Here is a 19,331-nt window from a genome sequence, read left to right on the forward strand (position 1 = left end):
TTTAACAACCACAAATTACGATAATATACTACCTTCTCATGCATATTTGGTGGTCCGACGGTGACAAATTACAATGTTTTTCATTCTTCTCCGACGACACTGGTTAAATGGGTAAGTTTAAAAAAAATTAATGTTTGACGATTTGTTTAAATATATTGTTTAAAGTTTTTTGACGTATTATTAGTTTATATTTATGATGTTTATTTGAATATGTTTTTCTATTTTTTAACATTTTGGTTGAATATAATTTTTATAACATTAAAAGTCCAACATTATATATATATACGAGTAAAAGTCAGTCTTACCGTTAGTAGGCCTCATTCACGAAGCTGATCTATAAGGGTGTTTAAGGAAATTGCCTATAAAATGGCGATTAAATGGGTATCCACTCTTACCCACCGCACTCTTGACTAGTGGAGGGTCGTTAGCCGAACGGGTAGGATAGGACAGAACCTTCCATTATAAGTATAATGAAGTATAAAAGTAACTAAATGCTTTCATAAAATTCCCAATCTTAGTTACTTTAGGCAAAAGTGAATTAATGCGATTCCATGAAATTACACTTTGTGCCCTTGCGAAGACGTTAGTGGAGCGTGTGTGGTTAACCGGCACACCGAATGGTTCTAAGCAAAGGTAGCAAAGGGTGACTCAATGTTTATCATAGTTCGGTGGAGCGTGTGTTGTTTACCAGCACATCGAATAGGTGACTGTAACATGTGAGGGCACCATGTAGATTTGCATGGTCATTCACACCCGCTTTGTGATCCTCGGCATCCCAGTCACAAACTAGAGGGGCGTATCGAGATTTAAACATGCCATTGAAATGTTCAATGAATCTCAAAGGATCTAGGAGTTTTCATAGATTTAAAACTTAAATTTATTTTTCGTTGTTAATGGTGGTAATTAGTGAATCGTCATTCACTTACCATCAAATATTCTGCAACTAGATTACGGCATCCCTTTTCTAGGTTGTAGCGTATTGTGATGGGTCCTAGCCTTAATATCTCATTTGGGTGATTTATTAAGGACTCGATTTATCAACTAACTTGAATTTGTTTTCTCCCATTTTGTAGATGTCAAAGTACGACAACTATGGTCTTCCCAAATCCCGTGGAATAAGCATTCCACATGAAGATGATATTCCACGATTCGATCGAGGAACAAGAGATCATGCTTCACTTCCTCCTCCTCCTCCCGTTGTTCTCCCTAACCCACAAGATCGAAGAATTGAAAGGTTCAATGTCACTAAAGCCCTATTGGAAATGAAACATGAAGATGGTAAACCCGTGTGTGCCCACGTTCTAGGAATGAAATCACACATCGATAGGTTGATAATGTTGGGTGCATCATTCCCTGATGAGTTGGATATAGGTTGGGTTCTACAGTCACTCCCTGAATCATATAATGAGTTCAAAAGAAAGTATTATATGATGGATCAAGACGCAAACCTCATTGATCTAACTTACATACTCATTACTGTTGAATCAAAAATGATTTGGCAAAGAAATGGAGCATATTTGTTAGGAAAGTCAACCAACCATGCTTCTGAGGACGTTCTAGGAGAACCGACCTGTGTTATCTGCCAAGAGAAAGGGCATTGGATACAAGTCTTCCCTAAGAGCCTGAAGAGTCCAGAAGATGGGAGAGTCAAAGAGTATGGTTGTGCTTCAGGTAAAATCCACTATCTAACTCCATTAAGTTCCTATTTATTGATACATAATGTGATAAGATTGCATTTGAATGTTTTGCAGGATCAGTGAAAAGAGAGGAAGCTTGATGGAAAAACAATATGAGTCTAATCACAAAAAATGGATCTCGATCGCATGGACTTGAAGATTAGATTTTGAGCTTAGAAAGTTATGATAGAGTTGTTAGGAATTTTCTTTTTGACAACATGTTTTTCAATTGATTTTGCATTGTAAGGACAAATGTTTTTCATTGCTTTTATGAATAAGATAAATTTTGTTTGACATATTTATTTATTTATTTCCTTGCAATAAAAATCGTTATGAAAAAAATTGATGTTTGCATATTTCTACAACGAATGGATGTGATTCTTATTATGATAATTGTGAAATGTCAAGAATTTTCCAAATAAGGAGAGTTTCTCATCGCCCAAGTTTCAATTGGATAGAGATTTGGAATCATACAACAAGTATTGCATGATGAATGAGAAGTTTCATATTTGAAAATTAGACTAATTCATTGACAAAGTGACAAGTGAAGGACTAGGAGATCGAGTACACAAGGTTATGTGTTGATCAAGTCCACCACAAGAGTAACAAAGATATTCGTCATGATTTACTAAAGGTTAAGTAAATATTATTGTACTTATAAGATTAAGTGTGATTCTAAATTGATTGGAAAAGGTTTAAATCAATAGCAGAACGAATAAGAAGAATCAAGTAGGTAGAAAGATAATAGTTTCTCTATTCTAAGAAGAAGGGAAAGTACCTTTTATTATATGATAAGTCTTAATGATTAAGAACCATATCTCAATTGATCATCTAAGTGAGTCTTAGTGCAATTGTATGTCTAAGAAGAGGAATCAAGAATTGAAGAAATGGTTAAATCAAGAAGTCAATCATACTTTGTACCAAAACAAGTCTTAGAGTTAAGATTGTGACATTGAGTGACAAGTCTTAAGAAGGTTTATAACACTCATCAAATGTAGAATATAGAAAAAGTTTTCTCATTCTTGCAAATTTGAAATTGGAAAGTTGTGATGTCTTGGATAAGACAAAGACCAACTAGGACCAATTTTGTGAAGTGTTTTGTCTTGATAAAAAGCTACACTAACTCTTGAATATTTGTTTGTCGGGAAATGTTTATTGACAAGAGAATCTTATATGTCAAGGAGTCAGTGGGAGTCTTAATGGTCTTGAAAGGTTTCAAGATCAAATCAAGAATAAACCTTATCGATCATCACTAGCACACGACTTGAGGTTTATAACCTATAGTGTTGATGTTATTTTGTTTCTGTGCCATTCCAATTGAGTTAATTATGCATGTGAGTTATATGAGTTCTCATTTGAATGCATAAAAGGCAAGGACCTTAATCAATGAAAAGTACATTAATAGGAAAGGGTGAGCTGGTTAACTGCTTGGAAGACATGGTAGGCAACTGTGTTACCATTAGGCAAGAAATCAAGATTGAGAAAGTTCGGTCCATATGAGTTTGAATTTTTCGTAAACTTTGACAAATTCACATGGATAGAAACACATACACCATTAAAATCTAAGTGTCATAAGATTTCCTCCTCCATGAAGATGGAAGCGAGGAAATGCTTTCACTAAGAGAGATTTAAGAAGATAGTGATTATGAAAATTGGATTCTCGAATTCGATTATGATTATGGAATCCCTCTTCATATTTTGAATTGTGAGATTTGGCAATTAGTCTTAATTATTTAGACACACATATGAGCTATCTAAGGCAAAGGTGTATAAGTTTGAGAAGCTTAGATAAGGGATTATCAAAGTATTAGTTATTAAAAACATGAACTTAAGAAATTCAATAGGTATTGTTTTTCTGAAAGTTAGGCTGTTTCTGAATACATGTCAAAGCTAGTGGGAGCATAAGTGTTATCTTCATAATAATCATCATGATAGTGGGAGCATAAATGTTATAATTGTATGATTATTAAGGCAAGTATTGCAAGTTAGCAATATTAATTATAGAAAACAAGAGTCATACTTTGCAAATAGTTGTTTTGCTATAATTAAGGGAGAGAATATTATGCTTCAATTCAAATCTAAAGGCTTAGGTTGTGGAATGTTAATAAATTTAGTCAATGATACATAGTTCATTCTCAAATTTTCGATTATGATTATGGAATCCCTCTTCATATTTCGAATTGTGAGAACGTTGGATATAAAATATTGTGGCAGAAGATTGATAAAGTATCAAACCTTTATGTAAGACATTATGCATCGTGTCCCATACGCTTCGGGTATATGAATGATTGCAAATGCTATAATATTTGACCATTCTAAAATTTTTCAAATGTCCAGCACATTTAGAGGGAAAAGGACCAGAATCGGTTTTGACTAAGATAATTAAACAACTATCAAAGGACGATCCAAAGCTTGTTGAGGATTGGTCGCTTGTGAGTAGTGGAAGTATGATATTGGATGGAGCATATCGACATTATTATGAATAGATAAGATTCTATTAAGAATGAGTTGTGATATGGTAAGTATGGAAAGGTTTCCATATTGGGAGTTAGATATTGAGAATCTATGTCCAGATTAGAAATTTTATGCAAAAGGATGCTCAAAGAAATGTACTTTGAGTGAGAGACATCACATCTATGGAATTGTCTTGTAACAATATCCGATAGAGGACTTTGTAATTTCATTGGCAATAGTCCTTGTGACTTTAGTGCAGCGATATTACGAAAGGATCATTGTATAAAATGTTAGAATCTAGCATATTCTATAAGTGGCAAGAATTGATATTCTATCACTTATGGAAAGGATTAGGAGTTGTGAAATGAGTATGATTGGGAATGTGTTGATTTGATTTATTTCACAAAGCAAGAACCGTATATAAACATTGTGTGCATGCTAAGAGCATGGTACAAATGTAGTAATAATTCAAGTAAGAAGTTGATTACCCGAAACGACAAATAATGAGTAATCGATATAGTGATAGATAAAAGGTTTTTTATTTATACTCAAAGGTTTGAGGTCATATGGGATTAGTATTATTCTTGTGTTTCACTTTGCATGTTTTGACTTCCTGAATAATTTAATTGGTTAAGAACAGTCAAATTGTTCAAACGGACCACAGTCGTTCATATGTTGGAACTAGATATGAAAGAAGACTGTCGTGAATTGGTGTGTGGATTGTCTAAAGAAGTATTAGACATAAGAAAATGTTTTCTGCAACGTTCATGAGTGCTTATGAATATGATTTGAGCATTGGATTAAACCCACGCTCACTTGGATCACTTCATGGATTTTATCACGAGTGATTGGTGAGACGATAACATCTTATATTCTTGAAACCGAGATGTGTGAGTTGTATCTTGCGAGTCGGCTGCACATTGATAATATGTAAACGCACCAGTAACTTGGTGCTATAAAACATATTGTTGTGTGTGATTTCGTGAGTAAGTGCAAGCGAGCATTGAGTCAAAGTTTATCCGTTCCTTTTATCCAAAGTAGGATGAAAGCGATATATGTGGGCCCCTCGATGATTTAGTGATGGCACCTAATCGCTTGGCCAAGCCGGGACTAAATTGATGTGTTCAATTGTAGTCTGTTATCAGTCATCATAAATATGAATTTGGGAAACAACACATAGACAGAGAGAATGATTTAGATCCATGTCTTAGTCTATATGATAATATCTAGAATGGAGGAATATATGATCCCTTATCTAAAGGACATGAGTATCTGATAAGATCAGAGTTGACAGCGGCTTTAGAAAGCTACGATTGCAGATCAGGATCTGAAGTCATATGCGGAATAGTTATTAGAATTATCCAAGTAGGAGACTATTGGATTAGTGTCTAAGTCCATAACTATTTTGTTATGTACTTGACTCGATGGTGCATGGTCCTTTTGGGTTGCCTTCACCAAAGCAACTTGATAGGATGAATTATGGAGAGAAAGGATTAAATATGATTTATTAATATATTATGAAAATAATATATTAAAGGAGAAATCATATTGTTTAATTAACATTAGTCAAGAATTAATAAGAATTAATTTTGTGGCTAAAAAAGATTAATTAAACTTAAGGGACTAGAATTGTAATTATAAGATAATTGTAATTGGGCGATGGATTACCTTATATTATAAGGTTGGACGAATTCTATGGGGAAACCCATTCGAAATCATCCAAGGCTTATTAAGGAAGGAGTCCATGGGTTGCTTAGGGCTTAAGCATCCAAATTAGGGTTTCCTAGTTGAAAACCCTAATAGCCTACATGTATATATATAGTACCCTTAAGCCCCAAAAACATGGTGAACTAATTGGTTAGGGTTTCCACGTTTTGGGCAGCCTCCTTCTCTTCTTCTCTTCATCCTCTTGCTCTTGGTGTTTGTAAACCATTAGAGGAGTGACATTTGTGACTCTAAGCTTTCTAAAGTCAATACAAGAAGGATTTGAGATTGTTAGTGCTACATAACAATCAAGGTATGATCTAAACCCTAATTTATATGTTATATTGATTATCATATTCTAGATCTAGGGTTTATAGTCTTGGATGAATTGCATATATAATAGAGAAACCTAGATCCAAGCATTATGGTTTATATGAGCACATAGGATGTTCTTATGGCTAAAACCCATCAATTTTTCCCTTAGTATTTTTACTATTGATATTCTCATATTTTCTTTAAAGTCAATACCGTATTTTTGGTAATGATAGTATTTTTGGGGAAAATTACTCCTTAAAACGTAAATCCGTCGGGTCTTGGTAGAAGACTTCTTTTATTTAGAAAATATAGGATTTTCTGGAAAGAACGCTAATATACCATAGATTCTAAACTACTATATTACATAAAGTTATTTTGAATAAAAATGTGTATTTATACAAATGACACTAAATACTTATGAACTCACCGGCATTATAAAAATGTTGATACTCGTTTTGAAAATAACTTGTATTCTCAGGTCAGCGATAAATAGGTACACCCCGGGAGCCTTTGCGAAGTCAGCCTAGAACCGAGCTGCATCTATATTATTCCTTGTATTACTTTGATGTTGCTATGAAATGTAACATATGTAAAACTAGTACTATTAATGCAATGGTTGTTGTACTTTGATTGCTATACTGCATATGTTGTGATACTTGACATGACGTCATCCACCCCAGAACGTTTCCGCCATTCCAGTTTTGGGGTGTGACAGAGAGCGTGCTTAAAAAGAACGCCCAAATCTGACTTCGTATGAGGAAGTTATGATTTTTCGAAGTTTCGACTTAGCAGTATGCAGCCCAAATACTCGATTCGAGATTGAGTGATTGTTGGTTGAAACAATCTAAACGAGAATCGAATATCTCATTGATAGTAGTGCATTGGTGAAAAGACAGATGAAAACGGACGTCAGATGAAGAAGTTATGAATTTATAATGGAGTTTTCTTGTCCCGGCCTACTAAAAATAAATAATAAAAATAAAAGTCAAAATTAGCTGACGGAGTCTAAATGAAAGTTGTAGATCGTAGCCTCACCTACGCGTGGATATAAAGAACATCGAAAACGGAGTTAGTATGAAGAAGATATGAATTTTTTAAGTTTATTAAATAATTAAAATACAAATTTAATTATTAAACCCGATATTATCCGAAGGGGAGTCACCAGACTTATCCGGGTTACGCCCAGCGTACCCCGATGCATGCACCGCCTCGGACTCGAGTGCTCCAATGACGCATGCAGTGACGTTTTGGTCACGTACGCCCCACGTAACTGAGTATGCCCAACGTACGTGCGAGGCTCAACCTCTATAAAAGGCATGCGAGGGCAGCCGACTCCATTTGCCAAATTCTCTACTCTTTCTCCCATTTTGCATCGTTTTACGTGCCAGAAATATCATGAAGACCTGGTATCAATCCCGAGCCCCAAAGCAAGTCCCGAAGCCCCGAAGATCCCGAGAAGTGCAATTCCCGAGCTGAAGCTCTGCCCGCGAGGAGCCCGGTTTTTGTGAAGATCTTCCAGATCTACCAAAGAATACTACTTCTACAAGTCCTAGTGCTGTCCGATCATCTTCTGATCAAGTGAGTGTGTAGTTACTTTCTTCTAACGGATAATTATGAAGTAATTTATATAAAATACGTGTTATGTGTATATTTAGTTGTTATATGTGTGAATGTATATTCACTTTCTTCTATCTCATACATCTGATTTATTCTCTGCGAAATACGTTTTATGTGTGTGTGCCTCGTCTGTTTATGTGGGATATGTATTGATTGAACATGTTATACAGGTTTTAAACTATGTATAAAAATATATATATTTATCTACTAATATGTTGGGTAGAATATGGGTAGATAGTTGATGTGTGATAAACAGATGAGAGGCCTCGATGTTGTTGATGTTGACCTAGTCATCTAGCGGAGTATGGATGACGACCACGGACTCTTTCTAGATAGTCCAGTGGAACACTAGCAGGTTCATAACCTGTAGGTATTGTGAACGATGTGTTCACCGATGTACTCTATCCCCCTCATGGTTGCCTTTAGGACATCTATTACTGAGGAAATCCCTTAGCAGTAATGTCCGTCCCGATGAAAATCCTAGATTAGGTTTCTTGAGATAAATGTTGTTTTAGGGACATAAAGTGAGGATAACGGGACTGGGTAATCGAGTTATTGTTGGTTGGTGAAAATTAAATATAATTATTTATTGTGAGTTGAAAACCCTATATGTTCACCAGGCTCCCAAGCCTGACCCACTCAGTTTATTTGTATTACAGGAAGTGGCACAAGGGCATAAGATGGATGAATCATCGAGTTGTTTTGTTTACAAGTCTGTATATGTATATATTTGTTGAATGACTTGTAATGCTATCGTTATGCTTTATGGTCTGTATCGGAACATAACATCCCGAGTTTTGATTATATAATGAAAATGCATCTCTTGATGAAATGCTTTGATAAATATTATTTTATCATATTTTGTTTTTGGGAACAAATTCCGCAACTCTTTTAAATCCAAAGGATTTACTCTGAAATTATTTTAAAAAGCATAAATGAAATCGGTCTTTTCTGGCCGAGATTTTGGGGATGTCACAACTTTATTTGTTTTCTTTTTCTAAATCCATATATTATTTGAAAATCGAGTTTATAAAGATTTTTTTTTCTGAATATCGAGCACAGAGCTTCGTTTGCTTTCTTTCTCTTTTTCTAGTCATTAATGCATGTTTATGTTTACATGTATAAATTGAAAAGATGAAGGTATATGAGCTCACTCATTAAAGCTCTTGTGCACACCAACTGTTTGTGAAAAGTTCTGTGAGGTTCATTAATGTATTTTGTGAAAATCCCAGACAAAAAATGCCCTCATCTTTGACCTCTAATGGTCTAACAACAAAAAACCAGGTCCATAAATCACAAGCATCATTATTGCTCAGATGTGGAATAGACCATTTGGTGAAGAATAAAAAGATGACAACATCACTTGACTTTGAGGTTATACATCTTCAAAGGACACACTTTTGCATAAGGGTTTTCTATAAGTACTCTCTTTCATTTTCAATCCCACACTCCCCTGATTTGATTTTTTGTCTTTTGTTGTTTTTTTTTCTATTTTGTTTTTTTATTGTTTTAAATTCTTTTATTATTATTATTATTATTATTATTATTATTATTTTCATTCAGAACTAAAACCAACACAACCATTTATTAAAATATATTTTCTCTTTCATCTATATATCCAACCACCTAAAACAATTTTTATCAACCTCTATTAACAACTCAAACCAAGCGAACATTTTAATATTATAAAATAATTAAAACTATATAAAAACATATGAATATTGGTCTTGTTTTGTAGAGAAAACAATTATATATATGTATCTATTTTGTATTTTTATTTTTAAAAAGATAAAATCTAATTTAATATTTATAAAATTTATTTAAGAAAAAACAAAACAAAATGCAATTGAAAATTTTAGACAAATGTCCACGACTAAATTCGGTGAACCCACCATTTCCCTCTTTAGTTGGTCATTTTTCTTTAGTTTTCATTTTTTGTTAATCCATTTTTGGTGACCAACCAGTAAAATGGTCATCAATGGGAGTAGTCTTATAGCACAACCCTTTTGCATAATGGCTTTATAATAAATGTCCATCGATAATTTTGATGTGTAGGAAATAAATCTTTGGTTCAGAAATTCAGACATTTGGGTTCAAGACACAAGAGATTGGTGGTGGTGTTTTTTTTTTCCATGGATTGAAAGAAGTGAATTTGTAAAAATTTATGTATAATTTGGTTATATTGTACGATGTTTATGTTTCTATAGATTGAAAGAAGTGAATTTGGAAGAAATTATGTTTAATTTGGTTATATCACAAAACAGAACTATATGAGGGTAAAATAATCATTTTTATCATTCAAATAACAATTCAAATGTTCCAACCAAACAGTATGTTAAAAATTCATATCCTCTTAAAAATTCAAACCTCTTAAAATTTCAAATCTTAATAATTCAGATCCAGTCAAACAGCCTCTAATCATTAATAAGGTTTGGTCCATTTGGTTTTAGCCTTTTAAGTTATAAGTTAGGACTTTAATGCTCTGATTAATAAATTCACCGATCTAAAGTTTGAAAATCTTTAACCTTTATTTTTATAATATAACGGTATATCATCATTTAATAATGAATGATACCGAGTATGTTAATATGCATCTAAGGGTGGTCAGAGTAGTTCGGCTTGGGTTGGTGGTATCGGCGGTATCATCAGGGTCATCTTATCAAGAGTGGTGCTGATTATTTGCCTCTCTCTCTCTCTCTCTCTCTCTCTCTCTCTCTCTCTCTCTCTCTCTCTCTCTCTCTCTCTCTCTCTCTCTCTCCATGTGCTTAAAATTTGTATCTTATGTTGTTCTATATGTTTTTAATTGACCATGTGGTAAAATTTTATTATTTTTATATGTTATGTGTTGGAAAAGACAGAATAAATATCGGGGGAAAAATTGATATGGAACTATGTGACTGTAAGTTGAGTGGTTGTCGCTCCTACCGGTTAATAACTTTATTAATTTTTACAAGCTGGGGTCGACCATTTTGTTAACAAAATATGTGAGGGCCGACAGAGTCATAAGATGGGTTAGTGACGGGTAACAATGGTACTAGCAGTAACAGTGGCTTACGGTTCAGGCAACAAACAGGTATAGTGGTTTGGTGAAATTATTATTTTTTTAACGGCAAATACATATATATACTAAGGGAATAGTGAATATACATTATAGCCCTATCTACGCTTAGGTACTAAACCTCATGAAAATACGTTGTTTTACTATATAAAGATTGCGATCAGGGGATTCACGATGTACGCAATAGTTTTGATAAGGAAGCAAAAACATTGATTATCTTCTACATTCGTGATGATGGAAAATAATATTGTTTACTATGGTGAAGAACTGAAGTAATAAACAATAATAGAGGAAATGAAATAAGGATGGTAAAACGATAATGAAGGGAAGAAATGTTATTAGGGACGATATATTTTACCAAGTGAAAACCAAATCGAGTATAATTACTAAGTTAAAAAGACATATATTAGAAGTTTAATACCTAATCTTAGGTAAGGCTGTAATGTATATTCTCTATCCCCATATACTAAACTACTCCTAAATCATTCCATATATATTCACAGGAGCTTCAATCTCAAGAAAAGAACGTAACATGCATACTATTGGGCTACATGCTCTTTAAAGAAATTAATTGAGTGCAGTGATTGGCTGGCCCGTTAATAAATGCATGGATTATACATAAGAGAATTTCTTTGATGCAAAAAAGGATTCCACTCCTTTTCTTGAAGACCTTTTTTTCTTCTAGATTTTGGACGAAAAGTCTCCAGCGTTTTGGGGGATATTTATACTGTTTTCTAATATAACTTAATTTATTTAGTTGAAACTGTTTTGTGATTGATTCAATTGTTTATAAAATACAAAATTAATTTGAGAAAGAATTAAATAATCAATTTTGAGTAATTAATTTTGTATCTATTACTTTGTTAAATAATTAGTTTGACAACAACCAATTAGTTTGTATCGATTAGTTTGTCAAATAATACATGAATTTAGCAAAAGTTTATTTTTAAAGAAAAAAATATTATGTTTTATTTTATTTTATATTTCTAATTTAGTTAATAAAAAATAATGATGTGATAAGTGGGATGAGTTGGTTGGAAAAGATATATATTAAATATTAAAAAGGTAAAGGTTCAATCTCAAACATATATTATCTTATTATTCTAAAAAATAATAATAATAAAATAACTTCACTTTTATTTTATTTTTATTTTTGAAATATGCACTAAATAATTTTATTTTGTTTGACCGGTGGGAATTTATTATAAAATTTTTTTAGCAAAAAGCTAGCAAAATACCATGATGATTACAAAATAGAAGTTAAAGTAGGGTATGCAATCAACTAACCCAAGAAAAACTAGTTTTTCTACATCTACTGAAAACCCAAAAGAACGATTTATCTATAATATAATCAAAAGTTAAAGATTTTCTAGGATTACCCAACCCAAACATAATAGAATCTATAAAATTCCAGATAACCTAGATAGTTGTAACCACAACTGCATCAAAACGCCTTTCTCTAACCTCTAATTAATCAACTGTATCGAATCAGCCAAAAAACGAAGGAAAGTAACTGGTAGACATATGATGTTGAACTCCCCACCATATAACGATCAGGTGCCAAATATCATGAGCAACCTACAAATAGATTATCAATAGTCTTCACCTCAACGGAACATATCGGACGCATAATCGAAGGAACAAGAATACATCTAGAAAATAATCTTTCCAGTGTAGTAACATTACGCAACATAACTCACCAAAAAGGATGTTAACTTGATAGGAATCTAAGAGTTCCATCTAATTTCACATCCTCCATTAAGAAGCGTACCTCTATCAAGAAAATCACGAGTCAACACCATTGTAAAAGAATTTGTGGGGTCCAAAGACCATCCCAATATGATATGTCTAGCCGATCACCGATCTCCACCACAAATGCTTCCGACTGAGACTCCTCCACACCGCCCCTTATATTCCTCCTAATTATGGAGGTGGGTATCATGTGTTTTGAGGGGGAGATACCATTAGTACCTCCAGGATATGACCCCTTCAATTTTCAATTGCACAGTTAAAACTCTTAGTGGGTTGATGAACCCGCATCCTCTTTCTCTCTCTCCTCTTTTTTTTATTTTCTTGTACCATATACTTTAAGCTTTGTACTTTAATTGTTGTATGTTTTTAATTGAGTGAGTCGAGAAAAATAGGGTTTTCATATATTGTGGGTTAAGAAATATAAAAATAAGAGGAGAGAGAAATATTGATGTGATGCTGACGTGGCATTGGGTTGAGTGTGTTGGGAGGCAAGGACTCACAACCCTCTGCCCAACAAACCACCTAGTGCATGCATCTTTGTCTTAAATCAGCTCCCCAATAGAATACAACTCTAATAGACTTAAAAAAAAAAATTACAAAACCGAAATAGAAACCAGAAAGAATACATGTTATACATCCCAATGGACCCTAGAACATACTTCTATAAAATAAGGTGTCCCCGGTCCCCCTATAAGAATAGATTTAGCTTTCCAAACCGAAAGCCCGTTCCCAAACCGATCCAAAAGCCCAGACCACGAAGAAATATGTGGCATACAATGAACAACCGACACACCCAAATGCATGAAAGGCTATGCACTAAATAAGTTAATATTAAAATATCATATACTAAGTGTTCTTCGGTGTTGGTATTAAAAAAATATTATCGCGTTTTTTTTTTTAACATCAAAACTTGTTCAATTTGCATATATGATATTCTATTTCTCACAATACCAATTATAACATGTGTCAGATAATATTAAAACACCACATTTGATGTTTCACTATCTATTTACACCATTTTTAAAGCGTGATTCTTTTACATATACAATTTGTTCCTACAAAGTTTGACTAATCGATCATTCCAACTGTAACATATGCTATATATTCAAGACTGTTGATTTAAATTGTTTATTAGCTTATTGTTTTGACGTAACATAATACAGTGTCCATCGACTTAAATAATCAGGTATCAACATATTGTTTTTCTAGCTCATTTAAAAATACTTGCTAACTTAATGGCAACCAATTGACCATTTTACCACTGTTTTTAACGCTAAGAAAAATATGTATAAGCATAATTTGTCAAACAATTTTACCAAATTAACTGTATGTAAAATTTATTTTTCAAGTTAAAGAACATATTTAGAACATTTTAAGATTAAATAAACTGAATATACACAATATCCCACAACTCCATCTTTACCACCAGTCTTGTATTTTCACAACTTGCATTTTATAAATATCAAAATTAACATTCCAAAAACAAATACTTACCTTGATATTTCCTTGGTTCTACAACACCTCATCATCTTGCTGTTGATATATGGACGCCTCCGGAATCGGCAATGCCGGGGGAGTTCCAGGTGGAATCGAAGCCGCCCCATTTTCACCCGCACACACACATAAAGCCTCGGCATCACGAAGAACCGGGTCAAGCTCGATTTGACCACTCAATTCGTTTATGAATTTCAAAAGGGTATCAAAGTCCATTTCCTCCCCCATTATTTTGCCTCGGTGTCTTTTGAGAATTGCTATGCATACGTATAGGTGAAGGTGTTCGCTTAGATAGTGTGTCCATAGTACTTCCCATAGCCTTAATGTTTTATCGTATTCGAATTCCCTGAAACCATGAGGTGGAATTTAGTTAGTGTTGTGGGTTTGTGAGGGTAGAAGAATAATTTTATGCTTGCCTTTTGAATTGGATGAGGATCCAGCGGAAACAGAAGAAGTAATTCAAGCAGTCGTTTTGTTTGAAGTAGTTGTGTAATGGGCTGTCGAGGAGTTCCACCAGCTGACATATTAAACAATAAAATAAATGTTAGAAACCGCAACTAAGGAATGGAAATGCAGATTCCGGTGGAATTGGCATTCAAGATTCCATTTTCATGATGTGTTTGGTTGACAATTTGGACCCAATTCAACTCTTTTCAGATTTCTTGAAATTGCATGTTTGATAATCGCAGCTAAGAATTGGAATCGTGGATTCTGGCGGAATTGGAATTACAGATTCCATTCCATGGTGTATTTTGAAAATTGGATAAAATTCAAATCCTTCGAATTTCATATTTGGAGTTCAACCATTAATAGGGGTGGGTGGGAAGGAATTCAATTTTATTCTTCCTTTTCTTTTATTAAATGACGAAAATACCCTTGTTATATGTTTGAGAAAGAGAATGGACCTTTGATAGTGCAAAGAGTTGAGAGTGCATGCCGTTTTGATCACGGTTGAAATTTGGTCCTAATCTTTCCATTAAAGAAACAAAACACCAGAAAGCTTCTGATTCATCTTGCATGATGAACAATATAGGAGAGAGGAGATCACTCATGCCCTGTGAGAAAAAGACAGGGGTAAAATAGTCATTTTACTTGGACTTCACGGACATTTTTTAACACCATCAGTACCAGGGACAAATCTTGCAACAAAACTAAACTTTATCGAACACTTGTGCAAACAAATGAAAACCAGAACTTTTGAAATACCACAAGGACGAAATTGTAATTTACTCTAAAAATAATAGTGGCAAGTTACCTGGCAATAACCAAGATCAAAGTTGTAGAATGAGTAAGTCAGCAATATATCATGCAAAAGGCGTACATTAGGATTATCATCACCCTCATAGAACGATAATGACCTGTCAGTCCTTACCTTCAAAACAAAAATAAAAAACATTTAAATAAAAAACCAAATTTTAAATAATATGAAAAGTATGGCCATTTTCATACCACATCTTTCTCAATCAAACCCCTCCTTTCTCTAAATTTTGTAAACCTTTTAGCCTGTTCTGGGGAAATACTCTGCAAGATGAAATTGCAATGAATATAATAAATATGTGAGTGATACAAGTTGGAAGGGCAAAATAGTCATTTACCTGCCATTGGTTTTTGATAGTCATGTACTCTGCTGTTTTAAGTGAAACAACATACTGCCTCTCTGCGTATGTGGAGTCGTATGAATAATACCCCAATAAAAATGCCCAAACCTGGAATTACACGTCATTAACAGATTCAGTTAAAATTAGCTGAAAGGGTAAATGTGTAAATTGTACCAAAATATAAAAACCTCTTTTCGCAAGTCGTGTTCCACTCCCCCGTAGAATATTCTCTTTTTTAAAGCATCTGGATCCGTGATTCGGCCTTCATAATCCAAAAAGCTTGACCACTGTATAACAGAAATAACATTACTTGATTTATTTTTCTATTAATTTTATATAAAAGGGCAACTTACATGGAAAAGCAACATACTCTACTTTTTTTTTTACAAAAATAATGAAGTGTGTTGCTGTTTCCTGAAATTTACCATATAAAAAATTAAAAACAAATGTGTATTTACCTCTTCAACCCCCAAAGGATGCTGCCTTGGTTTTCCCCATACCAGTGATAATTTATCAAACTGCCAAAATAATAACTTTATAATTAATATATATAAAAAAAAAAAAAAATCAAATTTTCAGAATTGATCCTTGAGGTATACACAATTTTCAGATTTGGTCCCAGGACATTTTGGTCATTTAGGAAAAAAAACTCACTACTCAAAAGTTAAAGTTAACACCAGAAGGACCATTCATGCAATTTTTGAAACCATAGGGACCAGCAGCGTGACATTTTTCATAGAAGTCCTCAAAGTGCAATATCTTACAAACCAAAGGGACCAATTATGAAAATTTTTCTTTATTTTTTTATATTAATTACCTCGATAGGGTCAGAAGGTACAGGGACTAATTTGGGAACTATTGGGTCATCAATGGGGGCCATTTCAAGAGGCTGGTGGTCTTTTGAAGCCCAGTTATTTCTCCTCCTTTCACCTTGACTTTGACTTTGACTTTGACCATGACCATGACCATCAACAAGGTTGTCACGGAAGAGTTGGGAAGTTGTTTCCCGGGCAAACCTTGTGACAAGAGAGAATTTTTCTAAAACTTGAATGGAAAGATCTCGGGCAGGATCGTGAGTTTTTTGCCTCTGTCTGATGTTTAGCTGCCCGCTGCCCGAATGATTGTCTTCTGAAGTAGTGACTGTATCAAGTCTCTCCTGATTGTTATTATCAGAGGGAGAGCCTCTGAATGAAGATGAAGGTGTTCCATTTGCAAGAGATCTTGGAAGCTCCAATGAAGACAAAGTTCTTTGAAGAGGATCTTGAAAGTTATTTACAAGAAAGACATTCGCGTCTTCTGATGATCTGAAACATCAATAGTTTTTAAAAATATCATATTAGAAGATAATGTTTTTAAGGACCAAAACTGTAAAAAGATTCTTTTTTGGACATAAACCACCAACCTGACAATAAGGACATGTTGTTTAACTGTAGCAAGAAACTCCCGGACTCCTCCACTATAGAAGTAAAGAGGAGGGAATGCTAGACCTGAAATTAAGTAGATCACATTTAAAATGTCATAAATATATTTTGCCTTATGAAACTTTAAAGATGTTAACAACAAATAAACAAGATCAAATTATAGTGCAAAAGAATGTAACAACATACCAGATGATAAAACAACAATAACATACTGCCAACCAATTGTTGGTGTATGCCTACGAATTGACTGAATATCAGAAAATGGTACTGCTCTTATGGTGTACAAATTTTTATCTGCAAAAATCAACATCAAAGAGTCAAAAGACATAATTGTATGCATAATTGCATATACATATAAAGAGTCAAAAGATGAGCCTAACCTTTCTCAGAAAGCCTTGGATTTGAGCTTTGGCCTTTATAAGGTATCCATGTCTATTATGACAAAAAGAAGTATATCTTACAACTATAATAAACAATCTAAAAGAACATGAATTATAAAAGACTAAAATAGTACATTAAAGGAATAGGAGTAGGACATTACCATATATAGTGAAGAACCTTGTTTGATCAACTTCAAACGCCCACTGATCCTTTCTGTGGCATATTGAGTTGGATGAATTGTGACATTATCCTTGAGGTAAACTATTTGTGCATCTTCTGGATCACTAGAAGAGCTTTTCTTGCTACTGTCACTACGGGTCACACTTGATGAGCCCTAAAACATATTGAAAATAGGTTGAACCTAAGGATACAAGACGTCGGCTTCTAAATAAATTCAATGTAAAGCAACATGAACTGATTAGTAATGATCTATTCACTCTAAAACCAAAACACAAGCAAGCATAGCTTAATCATGAATTTCACATCAATAACTTTAACAATAAGCGAACTTTTAACATAAAATAGTTGAATTCTATGAAAGCATGTTTTATCAAGTCAAACATAGATAGTTAGATATAGACACAAAAGCTTTTCGCAGTTTCCCCCTTTACCTACTTACAGTTATCAACTAAGAAGATCACTTCCAATCAATATGAAGTAATTTGTTAACTTATCCAACTACTACTACCAACAGTTATGCTTGACCAAGCCCTAAAACACAGATCAAGCGAACAGCTTCTGAATAAATCCAATTGAACTACTGCCTAGCGAGTTTCACATACGCATCAATAGCTTTCCAATTAGGCCACTACAAGTAAAAACAGTAACAGATCATGCTACCAAAGTGATCAACTGATAACAGATCGCATTCAATCACCAAACACGATTCAACTTCAATCACTAACAAACTTAATCGCAGGAGCCCTAACTTACACGAAACCAATAACCTTTAACCTCGCCGCCTAAGCACTCAAACTAAATTCAATTCGCATCATTACCATTCAAATCAATTTACAACTAATTCTTAACTAAGACTACAAGACGCAATAGTGTAGAAAGAAACGATAATTTACTTCTAATTTCCGGATTGATATTACATATAGTAAGATGGAGTTGCTTACTTGTTTCGACGCTGCAGCATAATCGGCGTCGTCGGACAAATCGTGAATATCAGTTTCGTGCATCGTCGCCGGCGATAGATGCAATTAGGAAAGAGGAACGCGGTGATGAGCTGGATTTCTTCCGATACGGAGAGAATTAGAACAGAGTAAGGTGGAGATTGGGGGTTAAGATGAAACTCTAGAATCTGATATAAATGTTGTGGAATAAAGATAAACCGTTTTGTTTTTAGATTTAATATATATACTTATAACAAATTACTTTCACTAAAATAGTTTTTATTTAACTGTTTGTTATAGCAGTTGATTTAATTTTATTAGTTTGTAATGATCGGTTACTAATAAAATGAATATTTATATAGTGTTTGAATTGCAGAATAATAATGGTATTCATTATTATGTTATTATTTATCTTTATATAAGTATATATCTTAACAATGTTCCACTTGAATATAAAAACAAAATAAGGATAATTCAATAACTTAAAGGCTAAGAATAGCAGTTATATTCCATGTCGAAGGAATTGGCTCTTAGCGCGTTTTCGGTCCCTCGGTTACCTGTGGTGGGTGATCTTTAAATCGACTCGTTTGTCGACTATATCAATTAAAAGCTGTTATCACTTTTCTAACAAGAAGAGGTGAATTTATTACTTGTCTAACAATAACATGCAAGTTATTTTGAGAATTTAAAGTCGTATTTAGTTGCGGAAAAATAAATCGTTTTTTCTGGAAAAAAAATTTCAA

General features: G+C 33.6%; 1 protein-coding gene across 1 annotated transcript; it reads right to left on the reverse strand.

Annotated features, from left to right (window-relative positions):
- Window positions 1-13,935: 13,935 nt before the first annotated feature.
- On the reverse strand, window positions 13,936-18,816 carry LOC145004706 (RabGAP/TBC domain-containing protein). The gene is made up of 14 exons (XM_078963685.1): window positions 18,592-18,816; window positions 17,631-17,804; window positions 17,470-17,521; window positions 17,276-17,383; window positions 17,071-17,155; window positions 16,486-16,972; window positions 16,127-16,186; window positions 15,857-15,955; window positions 15,666-15,776; window positions 15,520-15,591; window positions 15,326-15,442; window positions 14,976-15,125; window positions 14,487-14,587; window positions 13,936-14,416 (listed from the first exon to the last, which is right to left on the reverse strand). The coding sequence occupies exons 1-14, from the start codon at window positions 18,652-18,654 to the stop codon at window positions 14,089-14,091; spliced, it is 2,007 nt and encodes a 668-aa protein (XP_078819811.1). The 5' UTR covers window positions 18,655-18,816; the 3' UTR covers window positions 13,936-14,088.
- Between the last annotated feature and the right edge of the window lie 515 nt (window positions 18,817-19,331).

Source organism: Lactuca saligna, chromosome 7 (assembly GCF_052625555.1).
Source record: "Lactuca saligna cultivar CGN05327 chromosome 7, ASM5262555v1, whole genome shotgun sequence".
Taxonomy (NCBI): domain Eukaryota; kingdom Viridiplantae; phylum Streptophyta; class Magnoliopsida; order Asterales; family Asteraceae; genus Lactuca; species Lactuca saligna.